Source organism: Furipterus horrens, unplaced genomic scaffold (assembly GCF_987537825.1).
Source record: "Furipterus horrens unplaced genomic scaffold, mFurHor1.1.pri manual_scaffold_4, whole genome shotgun sequence".
NCBI lineage: Eukaryota > Metazoa > Chordata > Mammalia > Chiroptera > Furipteridae > Furipterus > Furipterus horrens.
Genome location: NW_028327174.1, coordinates 201,379,393 through 201,393,153, shown reverse-complemented (window position 1 = coordinate 201,393,153; position 13,761 = coordinate 201,379,393). Strand labels below are relative to the sequence as shown.

The window sequence follows — 13,761 nt, the reverse complement described above, 5'->3', positions numbered from 1 at the left end:
TTGAGTGATCGGTGCTCTCATACCAGCCTCAGACACGGGGGCTGCAGGTGGGCTTCTGTGTCCGTGATCATCGACCCTGGTCCTTGCGAGGAGAGGCCGTGTGGTGACATGCACCCTAAGGATACTGCCCACCCACATCGCTGCCTCTACTTTCCTGTTGTCAAGCTGCCCGTCTCCCTATCGAGGGTCCCCCCTATCGCCCTGGGATGGAGCGCTTACCCCCGTGCCAGAGACGAGGACACCAGAACAGAGAAGCTGAGCCATTTGCTTGGAGACTTCAGTGTGGCCGAGGACAGAAGCCAGATCCCCATGATGAAGAATAGTGTTGGGTTGACATTGAAGAAGTGCTTCATTGCGGTCAGTGACTGTGGAGCCCTGGGAAGGCCGGGCGAGGAGAGCGCCCGTGTGGGCTGTCGCCGGGAGGCCTTCGTACTGACCCAGGGCGGAGTGTGGCCATGGGCCCGCAGGAGCGCTCTGGCCTGCTGTTTTCGCCCAAACCGAGTACAAATAGTTCAGATTTCTACAACTGAATTCAGATCATTTTTTTTAGCCTGTAGTCGGTCTTTCTATTAAGAGCTTGGACTACATGGTCAGTATTTAGGGACTACCCAGAGCATCTTACGTGCGTTGGAGGTTTCTGCCAGAGTGTAATCAGCCATGAAGCCATTGGCCAAAAACATGGTGTTTTCAAGGAAGATCTTATTAGGGTGGAAACTCTGTCACATGAAAAGAAAAGTGTGGAATTTCTACTTTTACCTGTCCTACTGCCTAAAATTCTCCCGAGCAAAAAAGACTTTTGTTCTTCTACATCCTTTGTTATAAAATACACATTAGAATTGTCAAGTGGTTTTTAAAAATGGATTCTACGAAGAAGTTTATTTAAAAAGGGATGTCTCTGACCCCACCATGTCCTGATGTCGCCTCTCTCTGTTGGATGAGCACGGCACAGCTCCCGGAGCGCCTCCCCGTCCGGGCAGAGCGAGCTCTGCAGGGTCTCGCTGCTCCGGCCTCCGAGTGTGCCACTGCCGGGGAGCGTGATTCTTACACAAAATGCCACAGGGGCATCGAGGAAGGACCGTTCTCTGGGCCTAGGACAGAGCCAAAGGATGGCTTTCGCAGACACAGTTCCCTGGGATCAAGAAGGAGAGAGGAGCCAAAGCTAGCACTGTTCCCTCCGGTTTGCCAGCTGGCGTGACAAGGACTGTTACCAGGGGTCTTTCCTGGTCCCCTCAGTAGGCGTGACCATGTGCCATCTCTAAGCACCACATCCAGCGTGCCTCTCTCCAAGCATCTCCTCTCCTGGAGATCAGGGTGAGTGTCGTGCATCAGCCAAAAGCTTGACTTCCCTCCAAGAGAGATACCGTAGGCCCCACTCTGTGGACACTTGGGGTCCCCACTTGCAGGACCGGTGCTGAGCAGCGGGCCCCGTGATTTTCCGTACGGAGAGCGATCCCGGCCCGCCTAGCATAGCAGCCTCTCTCAAGTGTGTTTGCTCCCAGATGGGGGTGAAAATTGAGGCCCCCAAACCAGCTGTGCAGTGGCTTGTTCATTTTGCCAAGTAGCATCCAAAACCCGGAAACCATAAGCCTTGCTTGAGCCAAGAGCATGCGCTCATGACCCATCTCCCCAAACCCCTCACCGCTGCAGGAAGCCCGGTCGCGCCCACGGGCCCGCTGCCTGCAGTTGGTGGGCGGAGGTTCTCTAAAGCTCACTGCGACCACCGTCACTGTGGAGTGGCTGCTCCGACTGGGGTCCTTTGGCCGTGGCTCTGGCCCACAGCTGCTGGCATGCCAATGGCCGCTTCGGACAACCCCTGTCTTCCTGTAATCCACGGAGGTCACTGCTCTGACGTGTGGTGCTGAGAAAGCCGCACTCTTCGTTTAAACATCTGCTTTGGTGCCAGCATGACACGGCCCGTCTTGGTCACTCTCCATGCCAGGACTTCGGTGGAAAGTGTCATGAGCCCTGGTACCTGGCCAGCTTTGGGGGGCTCTGCTTCTCGGGGCATGAGCGGCTGCATGCTGACGTACGAGGTCAGCGAACTGCCATCCTTCACACTCCAAAGACTCCTGGTGGCCCCTCCAGCTGTGTGTCCTCGAGCGGTGCTGCTCCAGCATCTCAGGAGGGCAGCTTTCTCCGCATCCCAGCCCTGTCGCTGCAGCCCCGGCTCACGGCCTTTGGCGTGCTGGTCCTCCCCGCGACCTGGCCAGGGAGAACCGAGCGGAGTGAGAGCTGCGGGCGGCATGGTTGGGGCCTGTCCTGTGCGCAGAACGCTCGCCAAGTGTGGCCATCCCCATGTCGCCTCTGAGGGGTGGAGCCGTGCGTTACTGGGCATGCGGCCTCCCCTTGCAGCCTCTTTCTTCATCCTGTGACAAGAGTCAGAGCCGCACTTTGTGGAGACCTAGGTGACTCATGCAGAGCCGTGGGCCCCTCACCTGGCCAGCAGGGAGCGTTCAGTGAGAGGAGCGCACAGCAAGCACCTTCCTGGAGGTCAGGGCTGATGGGCCCGTGCCTGTCCTAGGGCCTCGTCCTCCTAGGGGCCTGCTCTGGTACTCCTGGGCCTTCTGCAGGAACCTGCAGTCTCCAGACAGCCGGCCCCTCTTGTTATAAAACCCTCAGCCCAAACAGTCTTACTCCGGCTATAAATAAAAACTCCCGCTGTGGAGAGCGCAGCCGCCCTGTCGGAGGCAAAGCCGGGCCCAGCCAGATCCTAAAATAAACTCCAGGCTGTGCCGCAGTGGCGTTTCTGTTCCATGGCCAGCTCTGCCTTTCTCCCTGCTCGTATGAATCAATACAATCTTAAAGGGCCTGGAAATATTTCTCGGGGGGAGCAGTAGAGACCAGACTTGTTGGAACGGTATGAAAACGAGCCCCTACTGGAGAGGCACCGGGATTTCTGGTGATTAGAGAGCCGCCCCTTGCACCTCCCCAGCCCTGGAAGGTGCCCCTCAAGTTGGCTCCTGTCCCAGCATGACTGCATAGCTTAAATACCAGAGCTGCTCAGGAGCCCCAGGGGGGGCGGGGGGGGGAGGGAGGGACGGGAAGGGCGGTGGACACTCAGTCCTAGAGATGGGACCTCCTTCCTTCCTCCTTGGCGGCTGCCCCTCTCCTGCGTGCACATCCTGGCCCGTCCCTGAGCCTCTTCCGCGTCTCCCACTGGGGACCTGCACCTGGCCGTGGGTGCTGCCTGCCTGTCACCCTTCCACACTCAAAAGTGAGACGCTGCTGAATCAGGCAACATTCCAGGCACTTTACTAATAATATTGGAAGCAATTCCTAAGGGTTCCCGTGTTCAGTAAACAAAAGTATTGGACCCCTGTTAAATGCCTCAGCGCTACTGTGTAGAGTAGTTCCCCGGTTGGGATTTGGGAGGGCAAGGGGACAGCTGACGCTGACCGAGTGCTGGGCACAGGCCAGGCTGTGTTGGGACTCAGGGTGGCACCGTCAAAGCCCCACAGAGAGCCTGGGGCAGAAGTGCTACTGCCGTTGTCGCCATTCTGAAGGGCACTGGGGCCTAGAGTCTGGGTCCATGTGACTTAAGATCATGTCCCAGCTCCCAGAGAAGGCAGCAGCCACGTGGGATTCTGCCACCCTAAACCTGTCACATCACAGCCTGTTTCACACACTGTGTGATCCCCTGGGAAGCTCCCAGCAGGCATCATAGAGCATGCGATCACACAGTAACTGTGTGCACGTCGGGCTCGCGTGTCGCAGGGGCTGCAGAGCGTGGGTGGGTTTGCGGGGTTGGGTGTCTGTGAGGTCAGTGTTGGGACTCTAGAAAGAGCTAGCCTTTTGGTCCATTCTGGCCGCTGGGACAGAACACCACGCACTGGGTGGCTTACGAGCAACAGAAATTTATCTGTCGGAGCTCTGGAGGCTGAAAGTCCACCGGCAGGGTTGCTCCGTGGTCAGGGGACGGCCCTCTCCCAGGCCCCAGACCTCTCACTGAGCTTCAGTGGCAGAAGGGCCGGCATCTCCCCGGAACTCTTGCGGGCACTGCACACACGCAGGCCCCCCAGCCCCCAGTGCGAGCTGCTGAGCCCCGCCCGCTGCCCCCTTCTAGAAAGAAGGATGTGAACGGAACGTCACTTCCAGCAGGAATCGAAGCCCTCGCCGTTAGTCAGTCAAAACGTGTAGCCTCTCCACCCGTTCGTTGGCCTCTACAGGGGGTGACCTTGAGCCTGAGAGTTAGATGAGGCAATAAAAGGTATGAGTAGTTACCCAGGACAGGTCTGCCAGGTCTGATAAAATCAGCTGCCCGTGGCGCTCACAGGGCTGAAAGGACCTCGGTCACCCCAAGGAGGGAGGAAGGCTCTTTGTTCTGATCGGTGCGGCCAAGAAGGAGGCCCGCTGTCCACAGGCTGGGCACAGGGACGGAGGCTCGCCCGTCCCTGGAGTTGCCGGAGCTCTCGGTCCAGGTTCCAGTGCAGCTTTGTAAAACCGGTGAGGGATGCGAACAGTTTGGACCTACTGTTTAAAATTTCATTTTCCCCTTCTCTTTTTTGTCTGCGGGTTCTGAAAACACCTCTGCCAAGTGCAGAGAACACTGAGTGAGAGATGCGCACGTTTGTGTTGGGTTTGGCTTTTGTCAAGTTCTGGCGTCCGTAGTAGGCGGGTGAGTCTGTCAGGGACTTGGCGCCCCTCTCCCGTTTCCTTGGGACAGTTAGCAGCGAGTTGGCAGGCCCTTTGTGGGACACGGTGGCATATGTGGTCGTGTTCTCAGCTGGTGGTCAGTGGTCTCCGCCCCTCTGGCCGCCTGGCCTCAGGTCTTCCTTCTGGATGAGAATTTGGGAGGGTGTGACCTTGGGGCTCCAGGATGGTGTTGGAGGCTTTGGAAGGTCACCTCATTTATTAAAGGAAGACACCGTGGCTGGCTTGGCTCAGGGCTTTGGAGCATCGTCCCATAGCCAAAGGGTTGCGGGTTCAACCCCTGGTCAGAACACACGTCTAGGTAGCAGGTCAGATCCTCCGTCCGGGTGTGTATATGGGGCAACTGATGGATGTGTCTCTCTCTCCCCCTTCCTCCCTCTCTAAAGCAATGAAAAATGATGAGGATAAGAAGAAAAATTTTTTTTAATAAAAAATTTATGAAAAGAAAGAAAACAAGGAAAGATTGGGCAGGAAGGGACATGAATTCAGAAGTTTTTAGCGCTTTGATAGCACGACTCTTCCAACTGTTTTTAAGGCTGGTGCCCCGCCCTTCCAAAAGGATTTCAGGCGGATTCCAGTATGTAAAGGGCTGTGGCGTTTGGCTTTCAAGGGGTAAATCCGAAGAAGTTTACTTATCCAAAAGATTCAGAATGAGCAAACGTGCCCAGGTGTCTGACCAAACATGTTGGATCTGGCCAATAGGTGCCTGAAAGGACAAAAGGCACAGCCTGGCTGGCGCGGCAGGCAGGGGACGTGGTCACGCGCAGAGCGAGGGGCGCGCTGTCCTTGGGGGCGTCCTGCCCTGCAGGAGGCGCTGGGCAGCCTTCCGGCCTTCTCCAGGGAGGCCGTCCGGGCGGGGGGGGGGGGGGGGGGGGGGCCTTAGGCCAGTCGCCCTCGTTGGAACACTGTGAACAAACAGCCTTTCAGAGCTCAGCTGAGTTAATCTAATTACTTTTTCTTTTTGTCTGTTTTCTTCTTCCCATCTTCTCGTCTTGTGTGTGTTTCCCACTTGGATTCTCTAGTATAAATCTGTGTTTAGGTCCTACTCCCAGGATTTCGTGCCTCACTACCAAGCTTCTGCACAACCTTTCCTCCCGCCTACCTCCTCTTCCTCTCCACACTTCCCACCCGCCCACCAGCCTCCGAGCTCGGACGTGGCGGGGCCCGCCGCGGCCGGCCTGCCTCCCGGCGCCGTGGACGGGCCCCTCTCAGCTTCTCAGGAGAGCGCCTTCCACGGGAGCCCTGTCTGCCTTCCTTCCGAAAGCTCTTTCACTGACTCGGCCCAGACGCCTTCGGTGAGAACTCGGCGCGCGCCCCTCGTGTGGGCCGGCACGCCGTGAGCGAGCCGCGTCGCTGTCCGTGAAAGGCAGCCTCCTCCCCAGCCCTGGCCGGCACGGCGGTGGCTGGCGTGTGCCCGTGAGCGGCGCGGCTGGGTGCAGGTCTGCGGCAGGTCTCCCGGCGCAGCAGCAGCCCGGTCCATGCAGGGCTCCTGCGCTCCAGGGGTGTGAGTTTCCGCAGCTGGGTCGGGGACCACGTAGAGATGGTCCGTTATGAGCATGAGACAGAGCGCTCCTAGGCTCCTAGCGTCCTGTGTGGTTGGCGGTGTTTTGAGAAGGGCACGGAGGTCACAGACCGTCGCCTTCAGTTGTGTGTGGTGCCGAGCACGGGCCCGCCTCCTGTGCTGTCCTGTGGGCCGCAGGGCCTCTGCCGGGCACGGGAGGTGCTGCCTTGTGGGTAGGCGCGAACGAGGACAAGCCGAGAGCAGAGCAGGTGCGGGCAAGCGGGACCGACTCCAGCACGATGAGTCAGCTGGACGGGGGCCTCTTTCCCTGCATAACTGCCTCCCACCGCACTGGGCAGGACGGCCGAATGGCCCCTGACATTTTGAAGGAGATCGAGCAGGAACTGTGGGTCCCCTGTAACGCAGGCAAGAGGCGGCCAACCAGCTTCGTTCTCTGACGCTGGGGCGGAGCCGCACAGGGACCTGTGTGCAGGCTGTCACCATCTCTTCTTTCCCACAAGGAGCGTCCTGGCGGGGCTCCTGGCAGGCCGTCCTCTCTGAGCCCAAGGGCCAGCCGGAGGGCCTGTCACATGTGCCTTTCCTCTCGTCCTGTCTCCCCCAGAGCGAGCCCGCCAGTGAGGAGGCTGGTGAGGGTGAGTACGTCAGTCTGTGTCCCTCTGGCCAGAGCAGCGAGGAGCTGGCTCTCTCCCGAGGAGTAAGTAACCTCGGGCTGCCTCGTGCATGTGGCCGCCCGCGCTAGGGCCCCGGCTGCTGTCTGGCTGCGCCTCCCGGCCCCCGGCAGACGGCCCCGAGGGCAGAGCCCCGCTTCCGGTGGAGGTCTCTGGCTTTTGCTTCATTGCACGTGGTGCTCCTCGGGCCTACCTGATGGGCTCCTGGGAATCTGCAGGGCAGCCCGTGACACCCCGGCCGCCTCTCAGGCGCTCTCAGGGACTTCCGTCTGTCCCGTCCTCTGGCGTTGACGTCTGTCCTCCATCCCTGCCCCGGAGGGACGACCTCTCCCCCACGGAGCCCTCCACACTGCCGCCTCCTCTTCCTCCCCAACGCACCCCTCACTTCTTTCCCAGCTGCTTCCCCGGAAGTGGGGCGTCTGCAGGGAGGCCCTGCTGTGCTTACATACACCTCCCCCCTGGCAGAGGGCAGGGCCACCGACCCGGTCACCCTCGCTCCACTGCTGTCCCAGCTCCGGAGCAGTCAGCTTCTGGGTTTTGCTGCAGCAAAACATGGGCACGTTCAAAAGCCTCAAAACTAAGTCCCCCTCCATCCTGAGTGGGACGAGGCCTCAAGGGCAGGGGACCTGCGTCCTCCATGCTGATCAAGCAGAGGGTCAGGCCCATGGGGAGCGTGGTCGCTCCTGCTAAGAGGACTCCCCCCAGGGGGCCCCCGCAGGATCCCAGAGGTCCGCACAAGGCACGCCCCGCTTCAGGTCTCAGCACGTCGCCATAGAGCCTCGTGGGGTGTTCACTGCAGTGGGATTTGACCCCATGTTGGGAGCTTAGCTATTTCTCCCCCGGAGTTCCCACTCGCCTCTGCCCTCTGGTGCCCCCACCCCCAGCGTCATCCAGTCCGGCCTCTGCCTCGTGGCACCCACCTCAGGCTGGCCCTCCGGGGCCCCTCCCTGGCACCACGCTCAGTGCCAGCAGCTTCACCGGGAACCGTCTCCGTGACAGTGGCCTGCAGGCTCTAGCCGTCCCGCTCTGTCCTGATCTTGGTGGCAGACTGGGGGTGCTGGAGTGCCATATAGTTGCAGGGTGGGGTGGGCCTAGATTCCCAGGAAGGAATGAGGCTGCTGGAGGGGGGGTCGCCTCCATGCCCGTGAGCAGCTAGACCCGTGGGAGCCACCCCCGGGAGGCCGTCAAGCCCGGCAGTCCTGAGGGCTGTCCTTGATGAGGGCGTCCGCAGAGCTGTGCTGCCCACCCGCAGGGCCAGCGGTGAAGGACGCGGGTGCGCGCGGTCGCAGCCCTGGGCTTGAGTCGAGGCTGCAGCCTTCTTTCTGGCTGCGTGGTCTTGGGCAGGACCCTGAACGTCCCCCAGCCGCTGAGTGTGTGTGTGTGTGTGAGTGAGGTCCTGCTGGTGGAGAGGGTCTCGGGGGGCTCAGGGCCCGGCTGGGCTCGGCAGAGGAGTAGCGACCGCGGCACCCTTTCTCACAGGAGGGGGTTGGGATGGCGTCATCTCGGTCGGCAGCTGACACCGTTTAAAGTAGTGGCACCTTTCACTGTCCCCAGAGGGTGAGACGCTAGTCTGAAGGGGGCCTTCTGCTTTCAGTGTGACACACCCCGTTTGTGGGTAACTTTCACATCCTGGATCGCGCTGGGGACTTCCACTCTAGAGGCACCGAGAGGCAGGCGCGCTGGGAAGCCGGTCAGCCGCGGCGTGGGCGCCTGGCACAGACCCAGCGCGGACTTCTCTTTCCAGGACTCGCCAGCTGTGAAAGACGGACATGCCAGAGACCCCGCTTCGGCCGGCAGCGCTTCCGGGAAGGGAAGCAGCGACGGTGGAGAGAGGTAGGCAGTGACCCTCGTGGGGCCGGGGTCCCTGAGAGCAGCGAGTCCACCCAGTGGCGTGGCCTGGGGTGCCCCTGCCGGCCACACTGCGGGCCTGCTGGTGCTCTGTCCACGTTCTTTCCTTCTTCATGGTTCTCAAAATCATTCATGCTCAGGGTAGAAAACGTGGGAAGTACAGAAAAGTGCGAGCCAACAGGACAATCACGAATGCCCCGCCCCTCACAGGCCTTCATTCTAGCATGCAGGCCATCGGCGGTGACTTCTTGGTCATCTGCACACACAGCAGCCACCTGACAGACTGCCCACAACAGTCTCTGCCAGCTCCTAGTCCTCCTTTCCCCCGCCTCTTCCAAGTTCAGGTGCAGTAAGGGAATGTAAAAGATGCCCCAAAACCTTTTCTTGTGTGTTTATAGATACAGTATGTATGTTATGTTCTTAAACCATTTGGAAGTAAGTTACAGACATGATGCTGCTCCATTCCTATCCAGCATGCCTCCTGCAAATATTTAAAGGCCAACCTGATCACAGTATCATTCTCACACCTAAGAAAATTAATAATACGTTTCCTCGCATCAAACCATCTTACCGTTCCCTGAGTCTCCCTAAAATCTCGTATAGCCTTGTTTTTTGGAACCAAGATCATGATTGCATTCAGTTGTATGTTTCTTTAATCTTTTGTAACATTTTTCAGTATTAGTGTAAGTCAGACCTGACCAGGTTTAGAAATAGGTGGTAAATTTCCCTACTGCACACTTACAGAATATAACGTGTAGGACCTGCCAATCGGCACAGCCACCTGCAGCTTCCTGTCGGCTTCCCCTTTGTGGAATGCTTTATTACACGGTGGAGCAAAAGCAGCTTTACAGTTGTGAGGACAGAAAACACAGAGTTTATTCTCATATTATTATTCATTGTTGTATTATTTTCCATATGAACAGCTGTAACCCTACTTTTGCCCCACCCTTTATTCAAGCTTTTCCTCCCTCTTTAGGCCAAGGCTCAGCTACCTCTGGGGTCCTGGGTGCAAAACTAAGCAATACTGGTTGTCATTGCAAACCTAAGCATGAGTGGTTGAAGAAGTGGTAAAAATAGCAAGAGGCAGAAGAAAACTGTTAGAAAGCACCCAGCCCTGGCTGGTGCGGCTCAGTGGACTGAGCGCCGGCCTGCAAACCAAAGGGTCGCCGGTTCGATTCCCATCAGGGACAGGCCTGGATTGCGGGCCAGGTCCCCAGTTGGGGGCGTGCGGGAGGCAACCACACATGGATGTTCCTCTCCCTCTCATTCTCCCTCCCTTCCCCTCTCTAAAAAGAAATAAAATATTTAAAGAAAAAAAGAAAGAAAGCATCCTAGCTGAAGCGGGCCACCCAGCCTGCGCTCGGCCGCCGTGCTGTGTGCCCATGTTGAGTCCGGTCCACCTGCCGGGCTCAGGCTCCCCACATGTTAAGTAAGGGAGCTGGGTTTTCTCGTGGAACCTAGTGGCAGCACGTGTCTGGGCCTCATGACAGCAGCCCCCTGGGCCTGAGAGAGCCGTTATCAGGGTCCCGACGGCCTGTAAAACAAGCAGAGGACGGGCATGGTGCCTGCTTAGGGACGTCACTGGGATGTTGTCCCCACTCCACGGGGCTCCTCCCGGGACCACACAGAGCTTCGCTGTAGCCCATCATGTGGGCACAAACTTTCACGTCTTAGATACTTGGGGTCAGAAGTGTGGCCTGTGACCACAAGGGCAGCCAGGGCCTCATGGGCTCCATCGTGAGAGTCCTGAGTATAAATCGGGAATGTGGGAGAAAACTCCGGGGGAAAGTAAGGGGCCTACAGACCGAGCACCCGTGTCCCCCGTGCCCCCCACCCCTCACCTCCCTCTGTCGGGGGGCTTCTCTCCTCCCCTTCACTGGCAACCTCCTGCGCCGCTCTTCAGTCTGGGCTTGTCTGTCCATCCCCAGGGGCCCTTCCCTGCCCTTGAGACTAGGCTGTGACCCAGGCTGGACCCAGTGCCCAGGGCAAAGGGCAGGGCCTGCGGAGGGAGAGGTGGCGTTACGGCCGCGCACACCCTCTCTCCCGTCCCGCTGGCCACTTGCTGCTCCTCTCCTTGAGCCCACGGGTGGCCTTGACAGAGAGGACTGAGACTGGCACTGGGACCCTCTTCATCTCCTTGCTTAACCCCTTCTGTTGACAGGTGGGTCAGCAGGACATGTCCCCCGGACCCACGGGCCCAGCAGCAGAGCTAGAAACCCACTCGCGTCCCGGCGCCCCCAGCCCTGGCCTCCTGGGGTGTGCGGAGCGGTCCGGGCTCATGCGGTCCCCGTGACCAGGGAGACTTGTTCAGGGCCGTGGTCGGACCCGCAGCTCCCGTGGCCGGTGCTGCACGGCCTTGGCCTGCAGGCCTCACGGAGCCGGGCCCTGTTGGGCGCTTATGACACAGACCGCTTGTCCCCCAGGGCCCCGAAGTCACCAGAGACCCCAGAGTCGGCTCAGTCGGAGGAGGAGGTAGACGAGCTCTCCCTCATCGACCACAATGAAATCATGGCGAGGCTGACGCTCAAGCAGGAGGTGAGCAAGCGCCTCCCAGGCCCTGGTTGGCAGAGTGGCTGTGGCAAGGGTGCGGGGGCTGCAGCGCGTGTCAAACAGGAAGGCCCGAGCGAGGTGGTGGCCCTCCCAGCGGCTGCTGGGCTGTGCGCACCTGCATCTCTCCTCTCCTGGCTTAGCACCTGGGCCGCCACGGGCCCCGAAAGTTCCTGACGAGTTAGGGACCCCTCTGAGCCCCGGCTGGGTGGTTGGTGAGGATGAAGTCCATGGACGGGACCCTCACCCGCATTAGACACTGTTGTGTTATTGACAGCAGACCCACGGCTGCTCCGGCAGGACACGCGCAGCTGTGGAAGCCTCAGGCTGCTCCCGCCTGCGTGCTGCCAGGAGAGCCTCGGTGGTGAAACCAGTACCCAAACCTGTCCGATAAGGGGAGCCAGCCTGCGGTTCTGGAAACAGAGGAATGGCTTAGTGCAGTGGCTCCAGGCCGTGTTAATGGGTTAAAGCCCCCGTTTGCTGAGACAGAAATCAGACTTGTTTCCTTAACTGGCAGGCGGCAGTCACAGTCATCGGTCACGTAAGCAGTGTCAGGTGTAATTAAATGTCTCTGTGACGCTTGGTACACCGCTAAGAAGGGCTCCTTGGAAGAACCTGCGACAATATGACAAGTGACTTCTCCTTCCACCCGAGGACGCAGATGTAGATTCAGGGCAGCTGGCAGCAGGTTTAGGGGTGTGACATGGTTGGAAACGGTCCAGTGCCTCTGCTATTCTGAGAGAGGCTAGTGGCGGTCCCGCCTGCCTCCTCATGGGGTCCCATTATCCCCAGCACGTGAGCGCTTCCCTGCTTGTCCCTCTAACCCCTGGGTAGGTGAACAGGGAAAGATCGAGGGGTGCCATGCGCCCGACCCAGGCGTGTCTCAGAGCAGAGCGCCCTGGTGCCCCCGGTGCCCAGCAGCCCCAGGGCCTCCGTCTCCTGCAGGAGTCCTGCTCTGTGCCCGTGGTCCGCCACAGAGCAGTGGATGGCTGGGCGGACATGCCTGGTCTCTGCGCACGGCCGTACTGTTCCCGGGCTGGGAGACAAGAAGGGGGACCTGGCACCTCTGGCACAGTGTCTGCCCTCTCCTCTCTGCCTGGGACATCTTAAACTGGCTTCCTATGGCTGCACGTGGCTCATGCCCTTCTGTGCTGTTGTCATTGCAGGGTGATGATGGGCCAGACGTCCGTGGGGGCTCTGGAGACATCCTGCTGGTCCATGCTACTGAGACAGACAGGAAAGGTATGGCGGGACATCTGCGGTGGCCTTTGTCTGGATGCAGGAGGCCCTGCTGCAGCCTTCCATTGCTGGCGCTCCGCTGCCCTGTCCTGCCCTGTCCTGCCCTGTCCTGCCCTGTCGTGCCCTGTCCTGCCCTGTCCTGTCCTGCCCTCTCCTACCCTGTCCTGTCCTGCCCTCTCCTGCCCTGTCCTGCCCTGTCCTGTCCTGCCCTGTCCTGCCCTGTCCTGCCCTGTCCTGCCCTGCCCTGCCCTCTCCTGCCCTGTCCTGCCCTGCCCTGTCCTGCCCTGTCCTGTCCTGCCCTGTCCTGCCCTGTCCTGCCCTGTCCTGTCCTGCCCTGTCCTGCCCTGTCCTGCCCTGTCCTGCCCTGTCCTGCCCTCTCCTGCCCTGTCCTGCCCTGTCCTGTCCTGCCCTCTCCTGCCCTGTCCTGCCCTGTCCTGTCCTGCCCTGTCCTGTCCTGCACTGTCCTGCCCTGCCCTGTCCTGCCCTGTCCTGCCCTGCCCTGCCCTGCCCTGCCCTGTCCTGTCCTGCCCTGCCCTGCCCTCTCTGGCCCTCCCTTGACCGCTGCCGCCAGGCCTGAACGGGTTGGGGTGGCAGAGCTGCTGGGCCACTGTAGGTAGAGCTCCCCTTGGGGAACCCGTAACCGCACTGAAAGCCAGACCTCTGCCCTGGGCCCTCTTGGAGTGCGTCCCCCTTTGGGGTGGGGTAGTGACGACCCTGGGACCCACAGGCGTGGCGAGGGCAAGTGTCAAGTGCAGAGCTGAGTGCCGCACAAACGGTACCCGGAGTAACAATGTGCCCAACAGGAGTATTAACTCGTGGGTAGTTGTTATACTTCCCTCGGTGTTGGCGTGACCGTGCGTTATTCCAGGCTGCTGGGTGGTCCCGCTCCTGTTCTGTCCGGGAGCCGCAAGCCCACGCAGGGCACCGCCTTCCCAGGGGGCGTTTCCTGCCCCGCAGCGTGGCTACCCTCCGAGGGACAGAGGGGCGGGGCCTCCTGTTGGGGGACGCAGTGCGGGCAGGAGAGCTGCCCTTCCGAGCTGTGTGCTGCTGGGGGGCGGGGGGGCTGAGGAGGGCGCGCAGGCCCGGGTCAGGACGAGGGGGCGCCGCCGCGGGGCCGTCTCCCCCCAACTCGTTTGTTCTCACAGCTCTAACATATCACAGGGATGGTGTAGCAGCAGCGCTAATGTAAGGGGTGGAAGGAGCTAAAACACCCTGCCCCCCCAATTGTGTCTTTTGTACATGACAAAATCCCTGTTATTACAGCAGATTTCTCAAAGTACGATTCCG

The 13,761-nt window shown here is 59.9% G+C and overlaps 1 protein-coding gene across 3 annotated transcripts in view; it reads left to right on the top strand.

The window, feature by feature from the left end:
* RAPGEF1 (Rap guanine nucleotide exchange factor 1) overlaps positions 1-13,761 on the top strand; it is a 113,121-nt gene that overhangs the window by 88,199 nt on the left and 11,161 nt on the right. For 2 of the 3 annotated variants that reach the window (XM_090274928.1, XM_090274929.1), the window contains 3 exons: positions 8,585-8,673; positions 11,112-11,223; positions 12,402-12,477. In XM_090274928.1, coding sequence (XP_090131054.1) covers positions 8,585-8,673; positions 11,112-11,223; positions 12,402-12,477 — 277 coding nt within the window. Of the gene's footprint in view, positions 1-5,672; positions 5,946-6,773; positions 6,867-8,584; positions 8,674-11,111; positions 11,224-12,401; positions 12,478-13,761 lie in introns of all 3 variants that reach the window. The other variant, XM_090274927.1, reaches the window with a different exon arrangement.